Source organism: Rattus rattus, chromosome 7 (genome assembly GCF_011064425.1).
Source record: "Rattus rattus isolate New Zealand chromosome 7, Rrattus_CSIRO_v1, whole genome shotgun sequence".
In the NCBI taxonomy this organism is placed as follows: Eukaryota; Metazoa; Chordata; class Mammalia; order Rodentia; family Muridae; genus Rattus; species Rattus rattus.
In genome coordinates this window covers 1,781,786-1,808,735 of record NC_046160.1, presented here as the reverse complement: position 1 = coordinate 1,808,735, position 26,950 = coordinate 1,781,786, and the positions used below count along the sequence as shown (strand labels likewise).

General features: G+C 36.6%; 1 protein-coding gene across 2 annotated transcripts in view; it reads right to left on the bottom strand.

The window, feature by feature from the left end:
* Nrxn1 (neurexin 1) overlaps window positions 1–26,950 on the bottom strand; it is a 1,103,898-nt gene that overhangs the window by 978,429 nt on the left and 98,519 nt on the right. The window contains exons 3-5 of one of the 2 annotated variants that reach the window (XM_032907826.1): window positions 12,268–12,285; window positions 10,099–10,128; window positions 9,334–9,345 (exon numbers count right to left, since the gene is read on the bottom strand). The exons of the other annotated variant lie outside the window; for it this stretch is intronic. Coding sequence (XP_032763717.1) covers window positions 9,334–9,345; window positions 10,099–10,128; window positions 12,268–12,285 — 60 coding nt within the window. The remainder of the gene's footprint in view (window positions 1–9,333; window positions 9,346–10,098; window positions 10,129–12,267; window positions 12,286–26,950) is intronic. 2 annotated transcript variants of the gene reach the window in all.

Below are 26,950 nucleotides of genomic sequence, written 5' to 3'. Positions count from 1 at the left end.
TCTACCTGAAGAAATAAACAATTCCTTGAGCTCATACATCATTTTTTCCTGCCTAGAGAGGAGTTCAACCTTGCCATCTTCAGTAATCTTCAGCCTGTTTTTTCTTGTGCACATGTTTCCTTTAGCCAAAAACCATTTGGCTAAATTGATAGCAGCTACCTTGTGATTTAAATCTTCTTATGAAGAAGACTGGTGCTTTGTTTCATTTATTTTATTTTGTTTTAAGTACAGAATTCCAAACTGCCACGAACCTTTTGAATAAAACTTTCTCTTAAATCCCATGAAAAGTTTATATTTAAAGATATGCCTCAGCTAACTTGGGGCCTATGTGTGTTGAGGAGTCATGCTAAGAACTACTGTGTCAGAGCAAAGGGAATAGTGTCAAGTTTGAACTGATGTGTGAACAGCTGATCACATGTCATAACAGGGAAGAGAAATACTTGAGTGATTTGCTTAAGAGTGGTCCTCTGGGGTGGTTATTTGGTTAAAAAATGTCCTATTTCTAATAGTTGAGAAAAAGGACAATGGAACTTAGCCTAAAAGGTTATTGATGTTCCTCCTATGCATAATGAGAAGACAAAAATAGAAAGAATAATACTCAGGCTCATCTGCTCAAGAGTGAATTTCTTTGATGATCACATCCTGGTTCTCTATTCTTTTATATCATACTGAATCTAACTTTTATTAATTACATGAAAGAAAATGTTTCTAGTCACAGAAAGTACAGTGGGTCAATATAAACTCAACTGCTGGGCAAGCAACTGGAAATGCAGTTGCCTTTGACTGTGGGTCAGGGATATATTCTTTCATTTCACAATCACTAGAAAGACAGTTATAATAAGCCACGAAAATTATTTTAGGTCAGTGCAGCTTTTAAATCATTAGCTGTCATTAATCCTTGCCAATTTCTGGCAGAGTTTGCTACTAGGAATGTTTGAAAAGCCACAGCTATCTAGCTTGTATTCTACATCTTTCCTGCCAAGAGGAGTCACAATTGACCAATTTACAGATTTCCATCCCCTTGGCAGCATGCTAGGTCAACCTAAATTTGGTTGCTTCTTGAAGTGGATAATTTAATTTTCTCCAAATGTATACAGTATCTATAATGCCAAGTATAGATTATCAAGTGGGAAGCTGGGTCAACTGACCAAGTATCTTTGGCCAAAAATATAAGATGAAATATGGCTTTAACACCCTATATTAAAAATAAGCAGTTTTTATTTTCTCAATGATCTAATTCATGGCCTTGGTGGCAAAATTTCATAGATTATATCTGGGCTGCTTAATTAAAGGATTGCAAAATGAAAAAGGAAAAAGCTCTTGATTCATGACTCTGGGAATATCCTAAGTTTTAGTTAGCTAAACGTAAATACAAAGGATTCGCAGATCTTCAGTCGTGTCAATTCTGAGTGTGCTGTCCTATACAGCACTGTAAAGAGAAAAAAGTTAACCTTGCTTGGTATATATATAAAGGGCTTTTCTGTAAGTAGGTATACACTGACTCATTATCCTGGGCAGGGTAACTGTTATCGATGTGGTGATATTTCTTAATGTCAGGAAAGTATCCATTGTGGAAAGCAGTGCCAGAACAGCCTGTGCAACAGTGCACCACCATGCATGCTAATCCTTACTCCCAGTAGCCAGGACTCAGACTGCAGACGCCTCCTCCTGACCCGCACTACTCTCTTCTCCTGCTTCTCTCAGTCTTCTCTTTCCCTTCTTCTCCCATCTCCGTCCTCTTTCCCGAGCTCCCTTTCCTTCTCTTCAAAAAGGACAAAAATACGACATTTATTTTTTTAACGTGCAGTCTTGTTTAATTTGGGTGTTTCTTCGCCTCATAGTCATCACTTCAGACTCCACCCCTGAAACCTCATAGCTGCTGATCTGGACACCTTCTCAGTCATCCCATGTTTCTCATCGCCAGGCCTTGTAGCATTGAGTGAGAAGCACAATCAGAACTACTTGAAGGCAAAGTAAGGGTTCAACTTCATTTTCAATCCTTCCCTCTGGTGAAAATCATCCAATGATATTTCTGAACTAACCAAAACAAAAACAAACAAACAAACAAACAAACAAACAAAAAACCCCAAGCGTTTTAGAAAGCAAGCTTCCCGATGCCATTTCTCCTTCCTATATAGTCATGGGGATATACAAGGAGGAACTTCAGTCTTAAAGAAGTACTCATTTTAAAATGGCTAGCATGAAATTTTAAAGTAAATTTTGACTATCACAGTTAGAAAGGCTTCCAAATTGCTACTAAAGTCCCAAACATATCCTATGGGGAACAGGAGACAGGAAAACTGTCTGAATCCTGATGGTCCAAAGAGAAGACTCTGCCTTTATTAGGTTTATTGTTGCTGCTTTGTTTTGTTTTTGTTCTGGAAGAAGGGAAGGAAAGACAAACATTGACAATTAGTCTCCTATTAGACACCAAAAGTAATATCCAAGTAAAATTTAAAATAAGTCTTTACAAACTGCCTGTTCAACCTGCCAGCCAGTGAGAATTACAGAGGCATCGGCTTCTAACCCTCTTTTGCGTGTGTTCTCTGTCCACTGAGCTGTCCGGGTGCTCAAATCCACTTTGTTAAAACCTAAAATAATCTCAGGATGACAAATAATGATAAGGTATTCATATGATGGTAAGAAGATAAGCTTTGGTTCATTCGTTTTCAGAAATCATTCAATTCAAATGGATGTAAAAACTTTCTGTCTTCTTGCCAATAAGTACATTTCTAAACCCATTTGCATCTTGTCATCACCTTCAGGTGTGGATTATTTTATGGACCCATATTATACATCTTAAAATTTCAGATACTTGAGGTTAGAATTCTGTGGGCTGTTTGTCTTTTTCTTTAATCGGTGTTTTTGCTGATTTGTTTGCTATAAGAACTTACAGTGTACATCAGGATCTCCTGGAACATGTGGTAACTTCTTGCATTGCTTCCTGAATCTGGGTTGCAGGCCTGATTAAAAGGTTAAACAGTTTATTTAAGCTCGTGACATAATGAATATAGACCCTGCATCCAGGTTTGGGGATTCTGGGTCTTACCCACCATGGTGTACTGCTTCTGGATTTCACTACCCTAAATGGAAAACTTGAAAAAGAGATGTTATGGATCTTAGACAATGTTTTATAACAGTTTCCCTCTAAATTTATCTTGGAAAAAATCAGACAAAGACAAGTTTCATTGTTATTCATAAAGAATTGGAAGAATATCATTGAAGTGTCCAAAAAGCTCCTTTTGTATTGACTATTTCAGTTTGGGCTTCACAAAGTCTCCTATATCATAGGAAGCAGAATCTCCACTGACACTGAAATACAACTGCTGCTTTTTAACTTGATTTTTCATGCTTTCTGCCCACAGATACCACAACATCTAAGATTCAGTTTACATGAACTAGAGGAATTATATCGTAAAATTATATAATATAATATAATATAATATAATATAATATATATATACATATATATTTATTCTACTGAATCTACCTGCTGTACTATTTACAAAGTACCTCATCTATTCTAAAAGTTGACTCAAAATATTGAAATAAAGCAAACTGATTTTCAATTTGATACTAATGATTTTAATAGATCATAATATTAGAAAAGAGAATATTCATATAAACTACATTATATCAAAAATATAAATGTAGTTTACAGCATTTTTCAGGCAACCAGGAATCTATTCTAGCTATCCATCTTCATCTGTAGACAAATACCACGGACAATTTCTTCTGTGTTCCATGAACAGAGGTTAATCTTATATGAGCTAGTAAAATTCTTATTTAGTCAGTTTTTAAATGAATGGTTATGAACTGTGTTTATAGACCTGGCGACTTTCTCTTTATCAACTCAACATCACAGAGAATAAAAACAGTTGGGATTTACTATTTCTAGACACAATGAGATACGTTAAATCATAGAAATAGCAAAAAAAAAAGTGTTCTTATCACGACCTGTATTAACTGCACACTGAGTTGATGGACAATAAAAGAAAAATGAAATGAAAGGCCACACTGAGTGGCCAGAGAGCTCCTCTGTTGCTCATATGGACCAAGTATATGTTTAAAATTCTGCTGTTTCCCAGTTCTGTGACTGTGAATAAGAGAGATTTGAAATTTTAATGGTAGAGGCCACAATGCCAGACAGCTGAAGACAAATTATGCCATAATTTACGTATATAAGAAAACCAAGATTTCAATATAGTAAGATTATGTCACAATGTTTATTCTTCTGAACCATAGAGATTACTTAAAATTAGGGATATAAAAGAGAAAATGTGATCTAAGGATCTATATAAAATAAATATGATTATTTCATAATTGAATTGGAAATCTCGAGCCAAAGTACAATACATTATGAGTTCTAAAAGCAAATGCACATCAGGATACTAGGGAACAGAAGTCAAGTACTGCACAGTGTTCCTCTGTGGACAAAGGAGAGTTGAGAGACAGTAACAAATACCATAGAGAGATCAGGTTTGAGTGCCAGTGTCTTCCTCGAAGTTATTTGTTGTTATTTACACAGGAAGGATTCAGGGACATTTTTGGATTACAAGGGATGATCCCTCATGAATGAGGTTTTCGTCTAATACAAAATCCCAGAGATCCTACTGCACCTCTCAGCGTTTAAGAACACAGGAAGAAGGGGTTCTAGAGCCTTACACAGTCCTTATATAGCACCATAGGTTTACAGCGAGTCCGCCCTCACCACACAGGAAAATGCACTCACACTTGGCACTGAACTTTACAGGCTCTGAAAGTGTAACAAATGAATTTCTGTTTAGAAAACCTGTGGTGTTTTGCTATGTCATTATGACTGGACTAATACAGAATTAAAAGGGAAAAAATCACAGAGAGATTTGCCTGTGTATATTCATAAAATCAAATTTATTGTAAGAATAAACTTAATAGAATATTATGACATGATATCCCAGATAGTTATAAAACACTCCAAGATTGCGTGCTCTTATCAACTGTTAAGGAATCCAGGTATTCATCTTAAAAATAAATGTTTTGTTTGTGTTTAGGGTTATTGCTGACTTAATACCTGATATCACTAATATCACAGTGATACAATGGATTTCTAAATATGTGAACATATATTTTATAGTTCAACTTATAAAACTTTGGCCATCTGTAAACATCTGGGGTCATGAATAGTCTAATAATAAATGTTCATTTGATAGACTCAAAAGAACAATTACTTCATACACATGCTGTAGGATTTATTCTTATATAAGACATCAAATATAACTAGAAGACTTCAATTTGGACTTTTTAAACACCTTAATTACTCCCAATTTTTGGCATATAGGAGTTAAGGAAATTAGAAAAATTTGGCACAATCACAGAGACATCATGTGACATGATAGAGTTGGATTTCATGGAAGCCATATACCTGTTGTCTCATTAAGAGAATGTTTTAAAATAAAATTTTGTTATTTTCCTCTGTGGCAGTAAATGAAATAAAAAATTTGAAAGCCTATGAAGGGGCTTATCCTTGGGGAAAAAATGAATTTTCCCTTTCCCAATTACTATCGGTTGCCTGATTTCTTTTTTTCGAAATGAGAAAAGTATAAGAATTAAATATCATAATATCTTGACCCCATTTTTCTTCAGTTATTCCCTGCTAAAGTTAAAGAAAATGATGTCAGACTGATCCATTGGTAGGTAGACAAATAACTTTAGGATGAAAAAATTAAAAGTTTACAGAAAAAGACAAACACAGTCTATAAAATGTCTTGCTAGTTTCTTACAGTTATGTAAAAAAGTCATCCCTTTATTAATCTTTCACTGAGTCGACTTTGATAGATTCTCCGTCTAGTTCAAGGTGGCTTCTGTATATACAGACGTCATAAAAGCGGCAAACTTACACTAAGAAAAAATGACTAGAAATACAATAGTCAACAAGAAACATGAAGTGCCTGCCCTCATGGAGCTTCCACTCTACCAGGAAAAGGTGACAGGAAAAAGAACAGAACACTTAAGTACAAAGTTACAACTACATGCTGTGAAGGGAAGCACAAACCTTTCTTAAAAGCACGGACATGGAACTAGTATTAGTAATTAGCGTCTTCGCCTTAGCTACCCACCAGCAATCACAGCTGGATTTGCATGTGTTCTTTGTTCCTGTTATTCTTTATTTAAAGAGTCATTCATTCTTTCAGAAAACTAGTAGAACAAAATTCAAATAAATTAAAAAATAAACAATTGTTGGAATGACCTGAACATTTACACAATACACACACATGCACGTGCAATGTGTGCACTTGTGCACATGTGAACACACACACACATGTGCACACACACACACACACACACACACACACACGCACACACACACACTCACGTGCGCGTGTGTTCCTATACAGAAATAAAAGGGGGGAAGGAAACTAAATTTCTCAAAAAGTTGTTAAATGAAGATTCTAAGCAAAAAAAGAGAATAACAACATTTTTAGGAATGCTAGAAATAATGTCATTGATAATTTTTAAGTGAAAAATGTAAAATCAACAACAGAATACAATATCCTGAAGACTGGAGTCACATAAAGCCAGCATCAGTTAGCTTTGCTCTGAGCACTGCATGAGATCTCAAAAAGAAAGATATAATTCATTAAAATGGAGTTTATTCTTAATTATATTTAATTAAAAGTGGCATATATCCATTTAGAAATCATAAGACAAAGTTAAACTATTGACTCTAAAGTTTGAAACTGAATAACCAAATGATACTCATGTAGGACAGACCCTGAAGAGAAAGCATTGATTTCATTCACCTTGATGCTGCCATTACACAGCTCAAGCCCCTAACATGTGTCTGTTTGTCTGAGACATTTTTGTCATATCCAGATGGTGAAATGTTTTTCAGATTCCAAACCCTGAATGAGTTGGAAGAGGCCAGGATCTGTGAGTAAGGGAGTCCAGTGCTACCATCTGGAGGAAGAATCAGAAGGAGGAAGAGCTTATCCAAACAACTCTTCTCTCTTCTCACTCTTTGCTATTTTCTTCAAATAAAATGCATTCAACTTTAACTGGGCACTTAGGATTTAGTAAACAATAAAAATCCACACAAAGAAATGAAAATGATAATGATGACTGACTTTTTTCAATTCAATTTTGTTTCTGGATACTGGCACAAAAATATATTAATTTGTACAGGATCATTTCAAAGGCTTTTAGCTCACTACACCAGGGAGAAGTGGAGTGGAGAACACTTAAGAATTACATAGCAATGTAAAGATTTGAGAAACATGAGTTTATAATGTAAACCAGCTATTTTTCATAGTCCAGATTTAGGATCTTTTCAATGCACAACTCTTGATTTAGCTAATGTCAAAAGCTACAGAGGGAAGTTAGTAGACACTATGTTTGAGACTTCTTGCTGAGTGACACAAAGCAGAGATACACTGACCTGGACTCATGATATCCTTACCCTTGAATTGCTACACATTATGGTGCTCTCTAAGTTATGTTCTGTACGCTAACTTTTTCATGTGGTATGTTGACAGGCTGTACCACAAAGTCACAGAAGTATTTTCTGATCTAGAATATATATTTGATAAACTGATTCACAGTGAGATTAACAAAGCATGTTTTCATCTTTATGTCTAAATACTAATGACTACTACTCTGATATTCAAAATACTCCCCTATTTAACATCAAATACATACATCAAATATCTTTTTAAAATAAATGAAATAGAAAAAGCAAATATTTTCCTCTGTGGCTTTGTATTGGGAAACAAAATTTGATAAAAAGTGATGAACTAAAAAAATATCCGTTACACATACCAAAAGAAACATTTGAGATTGACATGGCAAAACTGAAGTGACATTCACAATTAATTATGCCCAATAGATTCCAGTTGAATACAATGATGAACTATTTCATATGTTTAGTTATATAATTACCAAAGTATTTTGAGTTATTATTAAAAGAGTTACTTAGTATATGGATGAGTGTATATACTTAAAATCTATATTCATACATTCATACAAATATATGCATACACAGATACAAACACTTTGTACTACAGGAGAGAAAAGCACAATTCCCTACATGTGATCTGAAATCCTGTGTCCATACACAGAATAATATACAGAACATTTGGGACACACTCATTGGCCTTGTCTGTCAGTGGGAGGTTGGCCTCAGGCAAAGGGTTTAGGAAATACCCTAGTGACTCACAAGATCCTTGAGAGAACTGGTAGAGCTGCCATTGGCACAGTTCAAGCAAAATGCTGTTGTGTCATGGAAACGGTCAAACAAGCAAAGCAGGGAAAGGAATGCTACTGACTTGAAGAATCCAAAAATTCAATTCTAAAGCCTATTTTACAAATTTGAACTTAATCTTATTTCTTACTTAATGTCTGGCTCCTGATCAGATACTTTCTGCAGCAAGTTTCCTGCTAAATGATACAAATTCAAAAGGGTAGAGTTGTGAGCTCTCGTCCTAATCACTATGCCTTTAGCACATAACAAAGATTTATAGAATTTTAGGAAATGGCATATTCCTGTTTTTAAAAATAATGATTTGAAGACCAAGGAAATAGGAACTATTACACAATTTAAAGCAAATCAAGGCAATTATTATCATTTGGCAGGGATGCCAGTCACTTGCTTCCTTTTAATGACAATACTAAACAAAATGTAGATGGATCTAAATGACAAATTGAACGGGCTTCTTCCAATTTTTATTCCACATGGTCAAAGAGTACTCATGCCTGACTTACCAAGTAACACCAGACTATGTAGCTGCTATTAACATTCCTAAAGTTAGTATGCATAAAGGAAGAGCACACTTGCTTTATCTGTCTGTCTCTTTCAGAATGTTGCCTTTCGGAACCACCATAGTGTCAATGTGCTTCAACGGCATCTAGCAGCAAACAAAGAAAGAAGCAGAGCAGCTCAATCCTGGAGCTGTGCGGTGATGAAGCGTTCATCAGTCAGAATGATTAGGGTGGGTGTGCTCAGTCAGAGTTGAATTTTTGAGAAAGATATATTTATGATTGCTACATTCTTCATTTAACTACCATTAAATGATATTGCAGGAACTGACACCACAACCTACAGCTAATATCTAAATACACTAATTAAGAAAGCAACTGACATGAAAAAAAAATCACTCTAAAAAGTGAAACATGAAGATGGGAAGGAAAAGCAGAAATATTTTGATGGACTCTTTCTTACCTTGAGTTCATAAATATTCATTAATACACATACCTACCACCTAGTATCCATTACCAATGTCAAAGGTCTATATACATTTGCATCATTTAGACACACTGTAATCCACACAGATGATACTAAGAAACAAAATAATGTAGTACCTTTACTTTTACCTATGCATTTGATGAAATGGGTCCATGAAGAAAGTATTTCCAGACAAAGAGAATAAAGAGGAGAAAAACAACAAGAAGAATTATGAGTATATGTAAACACACTGCTCTCTAAAAATTAAACAATTCAAGAAAGTATAACAATGTTTTGAAGACAAATGGGAAGGCAGTCCAAACATTCTGAGAATTCTGCCTGGTTCACAGGCAGGTGCATGCAAGGTATTGGAAGCCCATGCTCATGTTAGAAGATTACATATAAGAAGGATCCCAGTGGCCACAGGTAGGAAAGCGTCAATTGCATGGAATGCTGCAATCAGCACTCTGGAAAGCAGAGGCAAAACTGACTGCACGTTCCCCACTGCCATGCATGGATGACAAATGAACTCTTGCTGTAGCCGGTTAGACTGGGTGTTCTCAGACTTAGTTCCTGACTGCTCTCCGCTTTCTTTGACTGCACACACTCTTCCTTTGCATTTTTAGAGGTAAAGTGAAGATTTCAGTCACAGTTCCTCTGTCTGATTTATTTGCAGATGTTACAGTGCAAGGAACGGAGGGAAACAAGTGTCACAGGAGCAAACTGACATCCAACCAACAAAAAGCAGAGAAACCCACGAAAAAATGTGAACAAAAGCCATGGCATTCATTTGCAGCCACATCACTTCCAAGCAACCGGCCATACTTTGCAGTGATGGTTTGAAAGCAGCTACACAGCAAGAAAACACTGAGAGCAGAGTGGAGAAGGAGCAGAGCCCATACCTTGGTCGCCCATCATCAGGTGCGCCAGACCTTGAAGGGAAACAAGAGCAAAGTCAGCAATAAACAAGGGAGCATGGGAAGGGGTTGTCACGGTGACAAGAATCTCCAGTGACAGACATCGTGCTTCCTGTGAGACATGTCTGTATCACAGAGGCTAATCAAAAATGTTCTTAACCCTTGGTTGGACTGTTTTGGGCCAAAGGGTTGTAAAACTGCAATTTATACACAAGCACATGCTATGCTGTGTATTCTAAATATCAGAACAATCAGAAGATAAGATCATGATTTAAAATCCAACTGGTCCCTTAAACAGTGCAGATGCCCTTTGTGTCCTTTGATAAGATTATTTAGAACACTGTCCCCATAGGGCTTGCCATTGTTCAGTGATGGAATTATATTTTATAGACACCCAAGGAATATCTTTAACATGGGCTGGGTCTGATCTTTTTCCTCTCATAAAAAGTGAGCAGCTTAATAATTAAATGGGGGTTGGGGCTTAGTCACATTGAAATGACCATGCAGAAATGTCCCCTCATCTGACACATGTAGTAAGTGATTAAACTTATTCAAATGAAAAAGCAAGATATACAGTTGAAAAGCTTGTGTTTAAGACACAATGTTTTAAAGAAACAACTGGTCATATTAACGTTGATTCAATGATTTTTCCATATGAATCAAGATGATTTATCATTTTAATTAAATGTTGATGGGTGTTCATGTTCCTTTGTGTAGCTAAGTTATACAAGGTGGACATATTGTCACCAAAATTTTTCTGTGAAATCATTAATTTTTCTAAAGAAAACTACAAATAGTCTTCCTGTTTTGATTGGTATTCAAACATATTCTTAGTGTGTAGCCTAGGCTACCCTCAAGCACAGTCCTCCTGTTTCAGCCTTTCAAGCATGCCACCACGCCCAGCTCTGGAGGTTTTCTTAGTACAGTCTTTTGTCACCTAAAACAATACGTTGTACTGAAGAGCATGAATCTTTGTTGCTTACTCCAAATTCAGACATAATTGGGTATATTTCAAGGATTTGGTTTTCAATTGGTAGTCCTTCTTCTGTTCTGTTAGAATCTCTGAGCATAGGAACATCACGAACAGTTGCCAAGTAAATTAAATGCCTTGTCCAGACACATGGCTGTTCACACATTACCTGCAACTGTTAAGCCGCGTTTATAGAACATGAGATAGCAAGGAGTGGCTGCACCCAGAAGTAAAGGGAGGCATATGTCTGAGAGATTGAGGACAGCCTGCTCTACAGGCTGAGCTACACAGCAAGACCATTCTTTAAAATGCGCAAGGAATAATGAAGCACTTTGCCTTGTCTATTACTCTGCAGCAACTAAGACTTTCTGTGTGTTTATCTTTTCAAGATTTGGCTGGCAGCTTTGTGGCTATTTAATTCTTCATTCTTTAACAATAAAATGTTGAAAATGTTTGTAGGAACCAATGGTAAAATATATATAACTTTCTCAAAATTCCATGACTGAGATTATCTAAGAAAACCTCAGTCACTGATCATAGTTTTAATCCATACTTAATGTAACAAATCCACTTACCCATTATATTACGGTAGGGCTGTGAGCTTTCTTTTCCACTGGTAATGACTTGTATTTTAGTCTAAATATATGCTTTTTATGGATTCTCACTGTCTTACCTATTTTTTTAAATTCAAAACATTTGAAAAAAAAATGAAGGTTTAAATGACAGAATTTAAACATTTCTAACAGAAAAGAAACCACTTTTCTCCACCAAGTGAGAAAAAATAAAAGACAAGAAAAGAAACAGAGAGAGAAGAAAGGAAGGAAAGAAAAAAAATCAAAGAATGGAGGTAGGATCATGCACTGTGATGGAAACTGCAAAGAATATTAAAAAAATAAAATAAGTAGCTCTGTATCATTTTTCCATACAGAACACTGCATTAAGTATTCTAAGGCTGATCTGGGCTTGTGAAATACAGTAGGCACTGGAAATAAGGTTGAAGGAGTTTCTGCCCTGAGACTAGTGGGATCGAGAGTGCATATGTGTTCTATATGCAAAGTGATACATAACTAGAAAGCAACGATGTTCAGAAAGGTCGACTTACCGTCTATATTCAAGATGAACTCTATTACTACTGAGAAATAAAAAGCAAACGGGAGTTGGAAAATAAAGTAGAAAGCACCCACCTTCCACATTGTTGTCTTCTGAAAGCACATGACAAGGAAGGAGAGAAAAGGAAAAACATTCATTAAGCAGCATGCAGACTGGACCTCGCCTTTGCATGTCTTCCTCATGCAAGGCACCAGACACATCATGCAAAGTGCCCGTCACTGTCATTCAAGGGGAAAACAGAACCACAGGGAGCAGGTTCCCTCCCATTGGCGGCATTTACAGATGTGAGACAAAAGTCACCATAGCAGGCAGGTCCTGAACAAAGGGTTGTTTGTTAATGACTTTTTCAGTGCTCTATGTAAAGCAAGCTGTATTGTGACTTCAGGTTTCTGGCAAAGTCTTTCCAGGCAATTTTTAAAACTTTTTATTTTTATATTTTAGAGGTTCTTAAAGGCTTTAGTTCTATATATTGACCTGGATCTCTGTTTTAAAATAAAACAAAAGTTTGAAAATAGCTGTGAAATTTCACCCAAAGTTACTCTGTTCTGTCAAATGTGTTATGTATTGTCCCTTGCTTTGGGAGGCTTCTAATCTATTCCCTAGAATAATACAATGGATTGGAGCAACTGATATCTGTAATTTATTTGGTTTATTTGTTAGATGGTCAAATCTATTATAGAGACAGTATGCTATAATTTATTAAGATAACATTAACAATATGGTGAGTAGAAAAAGTGGCCATTGCAGAAGAAGTGCATCAACCAGGCTTGTTGTGACTTTGTTGTAGTTCTTTGTGGACATGACTGGGAATGTCATTAACCTAAGACTAAGGCTTAATGAGGTTCTTTTGCTTTTGCACATAACTATTTTGTACTCATATACTTTATATTTTAAAATATATTTTATATGTGTACATTTAAAATGTATATTTTATATGTAAACACAATACAACTTTAAATACATTTAATGTGTAACCTATTTAAATGTACACAATTTAAACTGATTAATACTTATTCAGCAATAAAAATTAGTTTGACACATAGGACTTAGCAGATAGGACTAAAGTAGAAGGGAACGCAGTCCTAGGAACCCAGGTTAAAATGGTTATCAAAACATCTTAGTACTCAGTTATACTGATTGAATTTCTAGCCTCATCTTTATTTATGTTTAATTAACTGGATGTTATACATGTGTCGTTTGAACAAATGTAGTTTAGAAAATAAAGCAACATGAACATAGTAATCTGAGGATAAATTTAAGTGGTACTTTTCCAGTGGATGAAGTGATCAACAAATTTAAAATTATGATTTTATTTGAATTATATACATAGAATCTGAAACAGGCAAGTTTATTAACTCATTATTAATGTTGTAATATTAAGAGACACCCATTAGCTGATTAGTGGGGACACAATATGTTATGGCAATGCTTGGTTTGCTAAAGTTTATTTTGAAAGAAACATTTTATAAAAATTCAAATATTTGGTTTTTTTAACATGTTTCTGTTTTCAATTTACTAAATAGACTGAATTCATTACTTTTCAATAGGAATTCTGATGTGAATAAGCACAAATATTGAAATGTTATTTTACTGCTGTATATTGGAAATATACAAATAACTATCATGTTTACAATGTTTACACTAGTGCCTCTGTAAATTTGTTTCCTACTTAAATCATTTTTGAATTATTATTGAATAACTTCATAAAGTAAAAGAAAGCCTTAAATTCTAAGGAGAATAAATTCCTTTGATATTATTGCATTGCTGTAGGGAAAAGAAGAGCACACAGTACTGACTTAGGTTAAGTTCGTTGGCTCCATTCACAGGCAACAGTTCTCTTTTACTGTTAGGAGAAGAAAAGGTTCAAAGGTAGTTCTGTGGATCACGTCCTGACATACAAATTTTCTCCAGTCTTAACTCAGGTAGAGGATATGCCTAACTGAGGGGCCTCAGATATGAAAATTAGAGTTGGGCTCAAAGTGCAACCAATCCTGACCTGTGAATGTTAAGCAAATTTGTCTCAGAATATTTGGATTTTCAAAAGAGCTAAGGTATTAGATCAAAATATAAGAAGATATATTAACTTTGTGTAAAACAAGCAGAAGAAAAATGGCTTCAATAAGACTTGCCTTAAGTTTCTATAATATTCAGATTTAATAACACTGAATCACACACACACACACACACACACACACACACACACACACACACACACACACACACACTCACCAAAACAAAACAGAAAAAGAAAGCAAAATGCCGACCTTCTCTCCTTCCTTTCTGCCCTACACTCTGGTGCACATTTCCTGACTGTGATCACTTCAAATTCGTTGATCTGAGGCTAGCCTGTGCGTTATTTCATAACTAAGCTGCAACTGTAACTTATCAATTCACCCCAAGCTTTTTCTTTAACTCTAGCTTTCTAGCCTGTTCTTACATGAAACCGTGTATGCCAAATTAGAAGAAAATGTTGCTTTTTTTCTTTCCAACTTCAGTGAGTGTGTGTGTATACTGTTATGCAAACAAATGCAGCATACAGGTTTTGAGTAGCAACAGAGAGAAACTGAGTTTTGGCATGCTGCAGTGTACTGGGACAACAGTTGACTTTTAGTTTAATGGGAAGTAAAAAGTGACCCAACTGGCCTTACCTGTAAGCCTTGTCAAATGAGGACAAATCTCTTACAGGTAAAATCCCTGGATTCTTTAGATTTATTTATTTTATGGATGTGAGTACACTGTCACTGTCTTCAGTCACTCCAGAAGAAAGCATCGGATTCCATTACAGATGGTCGGGAGATGCCATGTGGTTTCAGAGAATTGTACTCAGGGCCTCTGGAAGAGCAACCAGTGTTCTTAACCACTGAGCCATCTCTGCAACCTAATCCCCAGAGCGCCCAGAGACTAAACCACCAACCAGAGATTACACATGGAGAGACCCATGGCTCCAGCTACATATGTAGCAGAGGATTGCTTTATCTGGTATCAATAGGAGGAGAAGCCCTTGGTCCTGTGAATGCTTGGTGACCCAGTGTAGGGGTATGACAGGGTGGAGAGTGGGGAGTGGGTGGGTCCGTGAGCACCCTCATAGAAGCAGGGAGGGGGGATGGGATAGGGGTTTTTGGAGGGGAAAGCTGGAAAGAGGATAATACTTGAAATTTAAATAAACAAAATATCCAATAAAAATTAAGAAGAAATATAAAACAAAACAAAACAAAATATCCAAAGAAACAAACAAAACCATGCTTCTCTCACGCAAACAGGAACCAGATATTTCATGCTAGGAATGGTGTCTATGTGCTAGCTTGAAGGGAACCAGCAGAATACTGTTGTGTGTCTCTTTAATTTACTACTGAAGTGTCGCTATTGACATTTGGTTCTTTTGCTCCTAGCTTGTAAGAATGCATGAACAGAAAAGAGCCTGTGATGATAGCACAAAAAGAGCTGTTTCACTGTGGTTTCAAGACCTGAGCTGCCGTCACTGTGGTTTTGAGATCAGAGCTGGGCCCACACAGAACTAAGTGGAAGATGAACATCTGGCATCTCAGTCTTCATTGTCTGTCTTCTTCACTTTGAGTCAGGTCACATTCGTACTTGAGTCTGTTTACTTAGTACAAGACAAGCTTCTTCAAGGCTGAAGTTGCACAGATAAGTCACTGTCGTAAACCTACTCACCTTGGATTCCAAAAATAGCCATATGTCTAGGACAGACACCCCATCCCACTCCCTATCCTGAAATACCCCACTTCCCTTCAACACACGCAAGCATGACGATTCTCCACAAAGGTGAGATAGCTAAGTCGTCACTGTGCAGGAAGCAAAGGCTTTCCACAGGTCATGGCTGGCAGTTTATTGGGGACACCTTGAGAGTGGAGCTGAGGCAATCATGGATCCTAATAGGCCCATGCACTGACAAGGATTGCTTAATTATGCATACCACTGCCTTCTAGTGAACTTAAAATTCAAGTCAGCATTGCTAAGATGGACCTGAGAACACTGGATCCTTTCATAGCTTTCTCTTTTCTTTGTTGTCACCATTACGGACCTGTAATTGGCCTGCTGGGGAAGGTGCTGAAGCTAAAGCTATTTAGGCTGCTGGAGCCCAGACTCTTGGCTTAAAAAAAATCTCCCATTAAAGTTTCTGCCTTTAATACTAAATCTATACATCTAGAGAAAGAAAAGTAAATAAGAAAATGAATGTATTTGTTTCAGTATGTCCCACCCCCATTCCCCCAAACAATCAGAAACTAAATCTTGCAGAGCAAACAGTTTGGAATAAAATGCCACAAATAACACTTTCTGGCATAATCAATGAATTTGTTGAATATTAGGAACATCCTCACCTAAATACGCAGCAGTGATGGATTCGTGTGCCACTGCAGACCTTAAGATTTGACCAACAGAACCACCCAGGCGTATTCTCTTCTGCACTTAAGTTTTCTTCCTTTTCTTGCAGTTGCCCGAGATTGGCCCCGGTCATTGTCCTTAACTCCCTTTCTCTTCCATGCAAACTGTCTCTAGTAAGGTAACTTGTCACGCAGATCAATACCGAGACTGGTGATAACAAGCACCAGGAACAAAACTCCGCTTCTACTCCCTGGTCCATTCAATAAATCTGGAACATCCATCCCCTCCTTTCCTAGGTCCTCACATTGCTTCTTGAGACTTTACCCTTACTGCAGGGAATGAATACCAGGACGAAAGGGCCTGGTTCCCATGGTGGCACAGGATGGAGCTTTGCTTTTATTTTCCTTTAGTGTTGGCAGTGAAGCCTTTAGAAAACCTTAATAGTCTGAGGATGCTTCAAGGACTAAGAAGTGGAGGGAATCACAGAGGCCATGATATTTTCGTAGGGCTCAGCCAGCAGAAGAGTACCACCGGCCAGAGCAAGAGGAGGTTCAAACAGAAAATGAAGCAGAAACATCCATTATGGGTACTTACGAGAGGAAAGAAACAGCTCTGGGCAAGAATCAGGCAAATTACAAAGCATTTAAAAAAAAAAACAGATGGCCTCAGCTCCTGTTCCAAAATCACACAAATAGGATGCCAAGGTTTTCTCAACAGCCTGTTTCGAGTCCTGATCCTGGGCTCTGAGTGAGGCCAACTCCCTCACTGCTCAGGAGTGAAAGGGGAGTCTACATCAATTACAGCTGGAGAAAGATGTGCCCAGCATTTCTAACACCTTTTAGAAATTAAAGAGACCTGGGTATTCAGTTGAAAATGTTCTATCTCAGAGTTGAGTCTCATACAGAGTAGTGAGAGGGTGAGGACAAGGGCAGCAGGAGGCACAGGGGAGCACTGACCCTATTCTCGTACTGATACTGCAGTTGTAGGAACTTCTCAAGGATTGCTCAACCTACTATAAAATATATTCAATGACTTCTATATTATAAGCTGATTTCTTTACATAAGAGGCCATCACAAATATTTTTGAATTTTTTCTTCTTTAAGTTGGAGTAGATAGTGATTTCCAGCTTAGTATCTGCACATTCATCTCAGGAGTTGAACTTAAGAATGAGATACTGTATGAAATGGTTATGACCACAGTCTGTGATTCATCTGCTCCAGCCATTCAACCATGTTGTGATTACTTACTGAGTAATAAGTGTCTTACATATGGGATGGACAGATAATATCGAGTAGTGTTTCCCAAGAGCTTCCCTACCTGAGCTGTGCCAGACTCAAAATAGTCCAAAGAAAGCTACATCAGATGAGCAAGGTCTGCCCTCCTAAGAGTTTGAAATAAGAATATTTAGAAAGCCTAAAGGAAAGCTCTGGGAACAGAACTTTTGAATATGTCTGCTCATGGTTCTGAGTATACCTGGGATGGCAGTGGTCATTGTAGCTTTCTCTACAAACAGATCAATAGAAGTCTTCTGGCCTGTGTGTCTGTAATAGAGAATGCTGTACAATCTACCCTAATCTTTTCATTGTTGACATATTTCTATGTCACCGAATTCCAGTAAAGGAGGCTGACCCTTTCCAAAGAAAATACTGACCATCTGTGAGATGAACAGGGTTTTGTTGTTGTTCATAAATCATTACCACAGAAACCTTAAAATACTTATGAGTACTTGTCTAGACTTGGGTTCTTAGAACAGTCCAAAACACATCTGTGAAATTTTTCTAAGAAAAGAAAAAAGAATTTTGTAATGAAATTCAGAGGAGTTAGCATAAAACATGACTAAACCATATTATAGAAAGAAATCTAAATTTAGTGTTTAAGAAATTAAATTTGCATATATTACATAAAAATAAAGCTGTTTATATAATATTACTGACTTACCAATTAGATCTTTTGTATGTACAGAAAACCAGAATTTATTTTGAAGTAAGAAATGTTTCAAGTTGTTATTTTAAACTCAATAGCAGTTGTACATATTTACTAAATATTTTAAAAAGTAAATACACTGTATAATAAAAGCGCTTTTTAAACTGCTCAGAAGTTTTCATTGTTCATGTTGTTTTGTGTGCAAAATTCAAGATATTTGCAAGTACTGGCATTATGGTTAATGTAAAAATTTTGTAGAAAACACCGAAACACATTTAAATTAAGCTTTTCCTTGTTAAGTTAGTTAGATCAGATTTTAAATTTCCCAGAAACTCTCAGCTCAGACTAAAATACTGCTAATAAAACAACAAGTATTTAGTGATATTTTCAGTGTAGGTTATTTAGCCATGAAGGGAACAGGTGTGAAGCACCCCTCCATGTTCCGGAAATAAAAATCATTTAGACTATGTCAAGAAGAGGTTTAAACATATGCAATCGCCCTTTCTGGTAACATCGATGTAATACCAACAACCGCAAAGGACAGATGCAATGTTTGTAAATTGGCAGTTTTCCAGAAACTGTTGCTTCTATTTCCTATACATAATTACTGACATCAAGGTCAATGAAGACTTTAGTTTATTCTTTAAATCAATCATTCTTCTTTCTAATAAAAGTTGAAAACAATGAGAAACATTGTACGTTTTTGTAAACAATGAGTAAATGACTCAAAAGCTCTCGAGGAATGTAATCCATATATTTTATGAAAAGTAGAATAAAGCTAAGGAAATAACAGTAGATATTCATCACCATTTTTTTATGTGCTACTACTAACATCTTCTAACTGCCAAGTTATCTCTATGGCTGAGTGTCACACCCAAGTCATGTACAGAGCTTAAGGAAAAGAAAGATTCTATGGAGACTGAATTGCCCTTATCAAGTTGAAAGTGGTAGGAACATTGTAGATTTAAAACTTTAATTAATTGAAAAATATTGTTGATTCTATAAAGTTGAATAAAATATTGAAAAATAGTTGACCACTCTTCCTACACAGCACATCTAGAAAAATCTTTGCTTTAGTATCAATGGTGAGGCAGAAGTTCCTAATTGTATTTATGCATAAGCATTCTAACTGCTTGAAATGAAAGGCAGAATAGTCTACAAATATTTTACTGTCTTTAATACTTTAAGGAAACCTAGCATTTCTCTTACAGCCCCATCTACCTCGCTTCCTTTGAAAAACACTATAATAACGTTTGGCTGAAAGTCTCTTTTATTGAATATTAGGATGGCAACTCGAGCTAGTTTCTTGGGACCATTTGCTTCAAAGACTTTTTTCCAGCCTTTTACTCTCAGGTAGTATCTATCTTTGTCACTGAGGGTGTGGTTTTATTTTTATGCAGTAAAATGCTTGATCCTGTTTGCATATACAGTCTCTTAGCTTATGTCTTTTTATTTTGGAATTGTGTCCATTGATAGATATTAAAGACAGATGCTTGTTAGTTCTTGTTATGTTTGTTGTTGTATGTGGCATTACGTGTCTGTGATTCTCTCCTTTTGGCTTGGTTGTGAGATGACTAATATCTTGTTTTTCCTTTGGTGGAGTTACCCTCCTTGTATTGGAGTTTTCCTTCTAGAATCCTCTGTAGGGCTGATTGGTAGATAGATATTGTTTAAATTTGGTTTTGTTCTGGAATATTTTGGTTTCTCCATCTATGTTGATTGAGAGTTTTGCTAGATACAGTAGCCTAGTAAATGGTGCTGGTTTACCTGGCAGTCTGTATGTAGAAAAATGAAAATAGATCCATATTTCTTACCTTGTAAAAAGCTCACATCCAAGTGGATCAAGGACCTTAGCATAAACTCAAATACACTAAGTCTAGTAGAAGAGAAAACGGGAAAGAGCCTCAAACTTATTGGCACAGGGGAAAATTTCCTAAATAGAACTCCAATGGCTCAGGCTCTAAGATCAAGCATTGATAAATGGGACCTCATGAAACTGAAAAGCTTCTGTATGTCCATCAGGACAAATAAGAAACCTACAGATTGGGAAAAAATCTTCACTAACCCCATATTCAATAGAGGGCTAATATTCAAAATATACAAAAAACTCAAGGAGCAAACCTCCAAAAAACCAAATAACCCAATCAAAAAATGTGGTATAGAACTAAAAAGAGAATTCAAACAGAGGAATCTCCAGTGGCTGAGAAGCACTTAAAGAAATGTTCAAAGTCCTTAGTGATCAGGAAATGCAAATCAAAATGACCTGAGATTTCACCTTATACCAATAAGAATGGCTAAGATCAAAACTTCAGGGGACAGCACATGTTGATGAGGATGGTGAGAAAGAGGAACACTCCTCCATTGATGATGGGATTGCAAGCTGGTACAACCACTCTGGAAATCAATTAGGAGGTTCCTTAGAAAATTGGAAGTAGATCTACCTGAAGACCCAACTATACCACTCTTGGAAATATACCCAAAAGTGGGGGGTATATGCCCCACCATGCCACAGGGGCACATGTCCCACTATGTTCATAGAGCCCTTATTTGTGATAGCCAGAAACTGTAATGTAAGATGTCCCACGACAGAAGAACGGATACAGAAAATGTGATCATTTGCACAATGGAATATTAATCAGTTACTAAATGTGGACATCCTGAGTTTTGCAGGCAAATGGATAGAACTAGAAAATATCATCCTGAGTGAGGTAATTCAGACCCAAGGACATGCATGGTATATACTCATTAATAAGTGCATATTAGCCAAAAAATTACAGAATACCCAGGATACAATCCCCAGAACTCAAGAAGGTTAACAAGCTGAGGAGCCCAACTAAGGGTGCCTCAATTCTACTTGGGAAAGAGAAGAAACCAATCACGGGAGGGGGATGTCAGATGGATGGAGGGGTCTGGGTGGGAGAGAGTAGGAGGAGGGGAAAAGGGGAACATGATCAGGTACTGGGAGGAAAGGACTGAAGCCCTGAGGACCAGCAGAAAGAATGGAGACAGGCAACCTCGGGAGGTAGGGGGACCCTCCAGGATGTACCAGAGACCTGGGAGGTGAGAGACTCTCAGGACTCAAAGGGAGGGATCTTAGATGAAGTGACCTACAGTAGGGAGAGGGAACTGGTAGAGTCCATCTCCAGAAGAAGACATCAAGTGAAGGGATGGGGTTGCCATCCCACAGTCAAAAATTCTGACCCACAACTATTCCTGTCTAAACGGACTTCAGGGAAAAGATGGAGAAGAGACTGAGGGAAAGGAGGTTCAGTGACAGGCCGAAATTGGGATCTATCTCAAGGTGAGGATCCAAGGCCTCACACTATTATTGATGTGAGAGACAGGAGCTTAAAGTGGCTGCCCTATGAGAAGTCTAGTAAGTAGCTGACAGAGGCAGATAATTACACCCAATCAATGGACAGAAGCTGGAGACCCCTCTGGTTGAATTAGGGAAAGGCTAGAAGAAGCTGAGGAGGAGGGTGACCCCATAGGAACACCAGCCGTCTCAACTAACCTGGACCCCTGATCTCTCAAGCACTGAGCACCAACCAGGCAGCGCACTCTAGCTGGTCTGAGGTCCCTGACACATATACGGCAGAGGACTGCCTGGTCTGACCTCAGTTGGAGAAGATGCACCTAACCTTAGAGAGACTTGAGGCCAGAGGGAATAAGGAGGTTTGGTGTGGGGTGTGTGGGTGTGTGTGGGAACATCCTCCTGTAGAAGGGTGAAGAGGAAGGGGGTGAGGAATAGTCAGAGGGCAGACCAGGAGGGGGATAAGGACTGGACTGTGAAAAAAGATTTAATAATAATAATAATTACAATAACAATAAATAATAATAATAACATAATAAAAGATATATTTATTCAGTGTCAAATATTTGATCACTGATCTCATCTAGTATAGATTTGTCTGCTGAGGCCTACTTGTTCTTTCACTTTAGTTAGAAATGCATCTGATAAAATAACTCCTTATATTTTTGTTGTACAGTAAATCTCTTACAAGCTAGGCATGAAAGCTATACTTTCAATATATGAATCAGTAATAAGTAAGCAATAAAACCTATGTGTACATTCATTAAATTTTAAGTTTTCGTTATAATGTTTTACAAAACAAATCACAGGAAAATAACTGGTTCAGAACCTAGGCAGTTTGACAGCACTGGAGAAGTCAAACATATAGCTGAGAACAAACATTATTAATTAATTAACTTGAGTGCTAGTCTGTGTGTAGAAGAACACCATAGACTTGGGCAATGGCATTTCTACCTGTTGATTTACTGACCTAACCTCCTCATTTAATGTTTTCCTAAAATGTTAGGCTCCCTTTAAGCAACATGTATGAGTATAAATGAGGAATCCATTAGTGATCGTGTAAGACATCTTAATGCTTTTACTCTATAGCTCAAAGTACTTTTATTCATTCTAGGAGTAACACAATAGAAAGCTCCTATATGCTTATTTCTTAACATTGTATAAATGGGACTATGAGTGTCAGAAGAAGGAAGTGTATATTTTGGCCATAATTTTTAGGCTTAAAATTTAAACTACTATATGTTTGCTATACAACTCATTATATGTTTCTTTAAAATGTTTGGCAAGGCTATTATATAATAATGACTTCAATTAAAAAAATTCTTCCTACTTAACAGCCTCAAAAGTAACTTTAAATGCCAACCTTAAGAAAACAAAAGCAAACAAAACAAAAAATCAATAGCAACAAAAACATTTTTCTAGGAATACCCATTCAGAGCCTTCCCCACATGTGGCCCATACATATACAGCCATCAAACTAGATAAGATGGATGAAGCAAAGAAGTGCAGGCCAACAGGAACTGGATGTAGATCTCTCCTGAGACAAACACCCAGAATACAGCAAATACACAGGTGAATGCCAGCAGCAAACCACTGAATTGAGAACGGGGCCGCCATTGAAGGAATCAGAGAAAGGACTGAAAGAGCTTGAAGGGGCTCGAGACCCCATATGAACAACAATGCCAACCAACCATAGCTTCCAGGGACTAAGCCACTACCTAAAGACTGTACATGGACTGACACTGGGCTCGAACTGCATAGGTAGCAATGATTAGCCTAGTAAGGGCACCAGTGGAAGGGGAAGCCCTTGGTCCTGCCAAGACTGAACCCCCAATGAAAGTGATTGTTGGGGGGAGGGTGGTATTGGGGGGAAGATGGGGAGGGGAACAACCATACAGAAGGGGAGGGGGAGGGGTTAGGGGATGTTGGCCTGGAAACCAGGAAGCGGAATAACAATCCAAATGTAAATAAATATTCAAGTTAATAAAGATAAAAAAAACATTCTTCTAAGCATTGGCATACTACCATCTGTTATTATACTGACCTGTGCGTCCACAGACATACACCTTACTGTCCTGCATTTCATGAGAAAACTTTCATTTTGCTTTTTTATTTAATTTTTCCATTATAAAAGCTAACAAAATAGATTAAGAAACCCATAATAAATACATTTACACTATCATGAGTAACACATTTATTTCTTTAAAACCACAGAAAATAGTTATTCCATTTATTACAGACAATAAATAAGATATAGGTATCTTTATATATCTGATTCTATCATTAATGTTTGTAGAAATAGAAATAGAGATTATGTCAAGTTTTCGTCAATCGAATTATGCTCATCCCTTGGTTCTTTAAAACCTGATCTTGTTACGTGTTTGTAGCTAAGGATGGAAATAAAATCCTCCTTATTTTCCTGATTCACTCTTCCAAACCCTCAGATTATAAGTATGTGATACTACAATGGCAAGAGTAGCATTCCCCTAACATGATTCAACATAGATGTCAGCAAATATGGGTCAACAGTAACATTTCAGGTAGAATTAAATAACACCAAAATTGACCCTTTCAGGTGCTGCAGCCAAATTGTCCATGATTGGCAACCATGTATGATCAACCATGTAATTGACAGATGAACAACACAAATTATATTTCTGCCATCTCATAAATTTCTATTGGAGTACTGATGCAAGTTAAAAGGCCATAAAAGGTCTCTGATACTATCTCATGATAGTAAATTGTATGTATTCTTTGTTATTTCTGTCAATTCAGGGATATGACTTAAATCCATAAAAATATTCTAAAACGAAAATATTAATTTATAGTGGATGTGGCTAGTGTATTTGTGCAAAATAGAAAACTATGTAGTATTTTCATTTTAATTTCAAAAGAATAAAAATAATTCAGAAATTACCCAATAAAATTTTATTGTGGTCATTTTAAATGCCTTTGAGTAATTCAACTTTGACAATTATTACTCTTTTAATCATGTGTCCTTTCTTTAAGCATCACAGCATTATATCTTGAATACACCTTGATTCTTAAACAATTAAATTTAGCTATGTTGTTTTTGATTATCCATTATTACTGCCCATCTGCTTCAGTATTCCACCCGATGTCATCCCATATTATTGCCTTTAAATTTTAGTCCATGACAATTTTAAAGGAATATTAGGTTATTTGTAGAGCAGATAATATGTATACCTCATACCATTTTATATTCATTCATTTCATTCATATAAAGTTCTTTTATAATGAATTTTCCTGTAGAACAAAATTCAAAGAACTACCTTCTAATCATACAGGTCTCTTGTTCAGTATTGCTTTGTAGATAACTGAGCACATGTTTAGTAGCATCCACATTTCTAGAGGACTGCAGTGCAGCAGCACAGCAAATGCTGAAGGTAAGAAGTCAGGGTGAGTCCTAAGTTCCCTCCACTCTCCAAGGGGCTGAGCCTGCTCAGGGCTGTTCTGTGAAAATCAGTGCACCCGAGGAACACTGTGTGAACACATAATATTGAAAGTGAATATGAATCGGGGAATGGCAAAGAAGGCAGAGTGGAAAAAGTAGTTAGGAGATAAATGATGAGCTTAGCAGTGTCATGTAAGACTGAATGAACTCGGCTTGGTCAGCAAAGTGCTTGAAACACATCATGAAGAACTGCGTTCAGATTCCTAACAACCTCATGAAAGCCTGGCACAGTGTACGCTGTGGAATCACACAGATACCAGGGTCTGCAGGTTAGCCAACTTTATAAGTTCCTGGGCTCCAGGTTTGGTTTGAGACCCTGTGTCGAAAAGGGAGCAGAGAGGAGAGAGAGTAATAGAGTAATACACTCAACATCAACTTCTGGTTTCCAAAATAAGAGGAATAGGCAGGCCTTATACATATGCTATCCCAAATACACAAGAGAAAGAGAGAGAGAGAGAGAGAGAGAGAGAGAGAGAGAGAGAGAGAGAGAGAGAGAGACCAAGTTTAGGTTGATCTGCCAAGTCTATGTTCAGGACTTACAGAATTATTTTTACTAAATTATCATCACTAATAATCAAAACATGCCTTTTAAAATAAAATGACATCAAATTTCCATTGTTGCACAGTAATAATAGAGGAAGAAATGTCAGAATGGAAATAAAAATGTGTATGGCCTTGAGTATGTAAGGATACTTGAAGCCCTGCTTCATGACATTAGAATGGCTTGAAAGAGAGTGTACAATCGTATCAGATTTATTTTAGTTCAAAGAAGTAAATATATGTTGGAAGTCAAAGTCCATATACTATTTCAATGCATATTTACATCTTATAAATCAAGCAAAGCTTACCTGATCATATAATAATAAGTCTTAATAGATCAACTTAATTATGTTAACTGACTTCTGATATTACAGTAAAAAATAAACCCATGTGTATTATGTATAGTGTTTGTATTGATAATAACTACTGGGAACAAAGCATGTAGCAGGACCTCATGCTCAGATAATGGGCAATTTTAACTGAAGTCAATTCTGTTCAACGAATACAGCATTGAGAGTAATAGTACATGAGGAAACTGCAAGGAAAAATGTAGAAAAGTCGCTATTTTTTGATATAGCACACAAGCAACTAAGACTCAATGATTACTAAGCTTCTTGTAACACAGCATGGACAGTGGTTTTGGACTGATTAATAAAAGGGCATATCCAATAATTTAAAATGGATTTATTAATGGAAAATAGAATCTTAAAATTTTTCAATATATTTGAAAATGTAAGTATAGTGTAGAATAAAAGATTACAGTAAATAGACAAAGTCAAGATACCACACCATATCTGTAAGTAGATATCTCGGCAGTATCTTGGTCGAGTGTATAAGGTCCTGAAAAATATACAATTCATTAAGACCCAGAAAAGGGCTCAGAAAGAACAGGAAAATGGATTTAGAAGAAAACTACAATGTGCTGCCATGTGGATTTAAAGAGTCCATGCACCTTTTAAAAAAAATTAATATTTACTATTTGGTCCACTTGTTAAATGTTTAAAGTATTCCATACACATTGTAGTTTATAGCAGGAGTACAGAAACATTTACTTAATAACAGTAAATCATAAGGACTGTATAACATAAAATCCACTTAATTATATTGGCCATGATATGACAATATTACAATTAATGCTTCTTATTGCACATTCAAGAAACT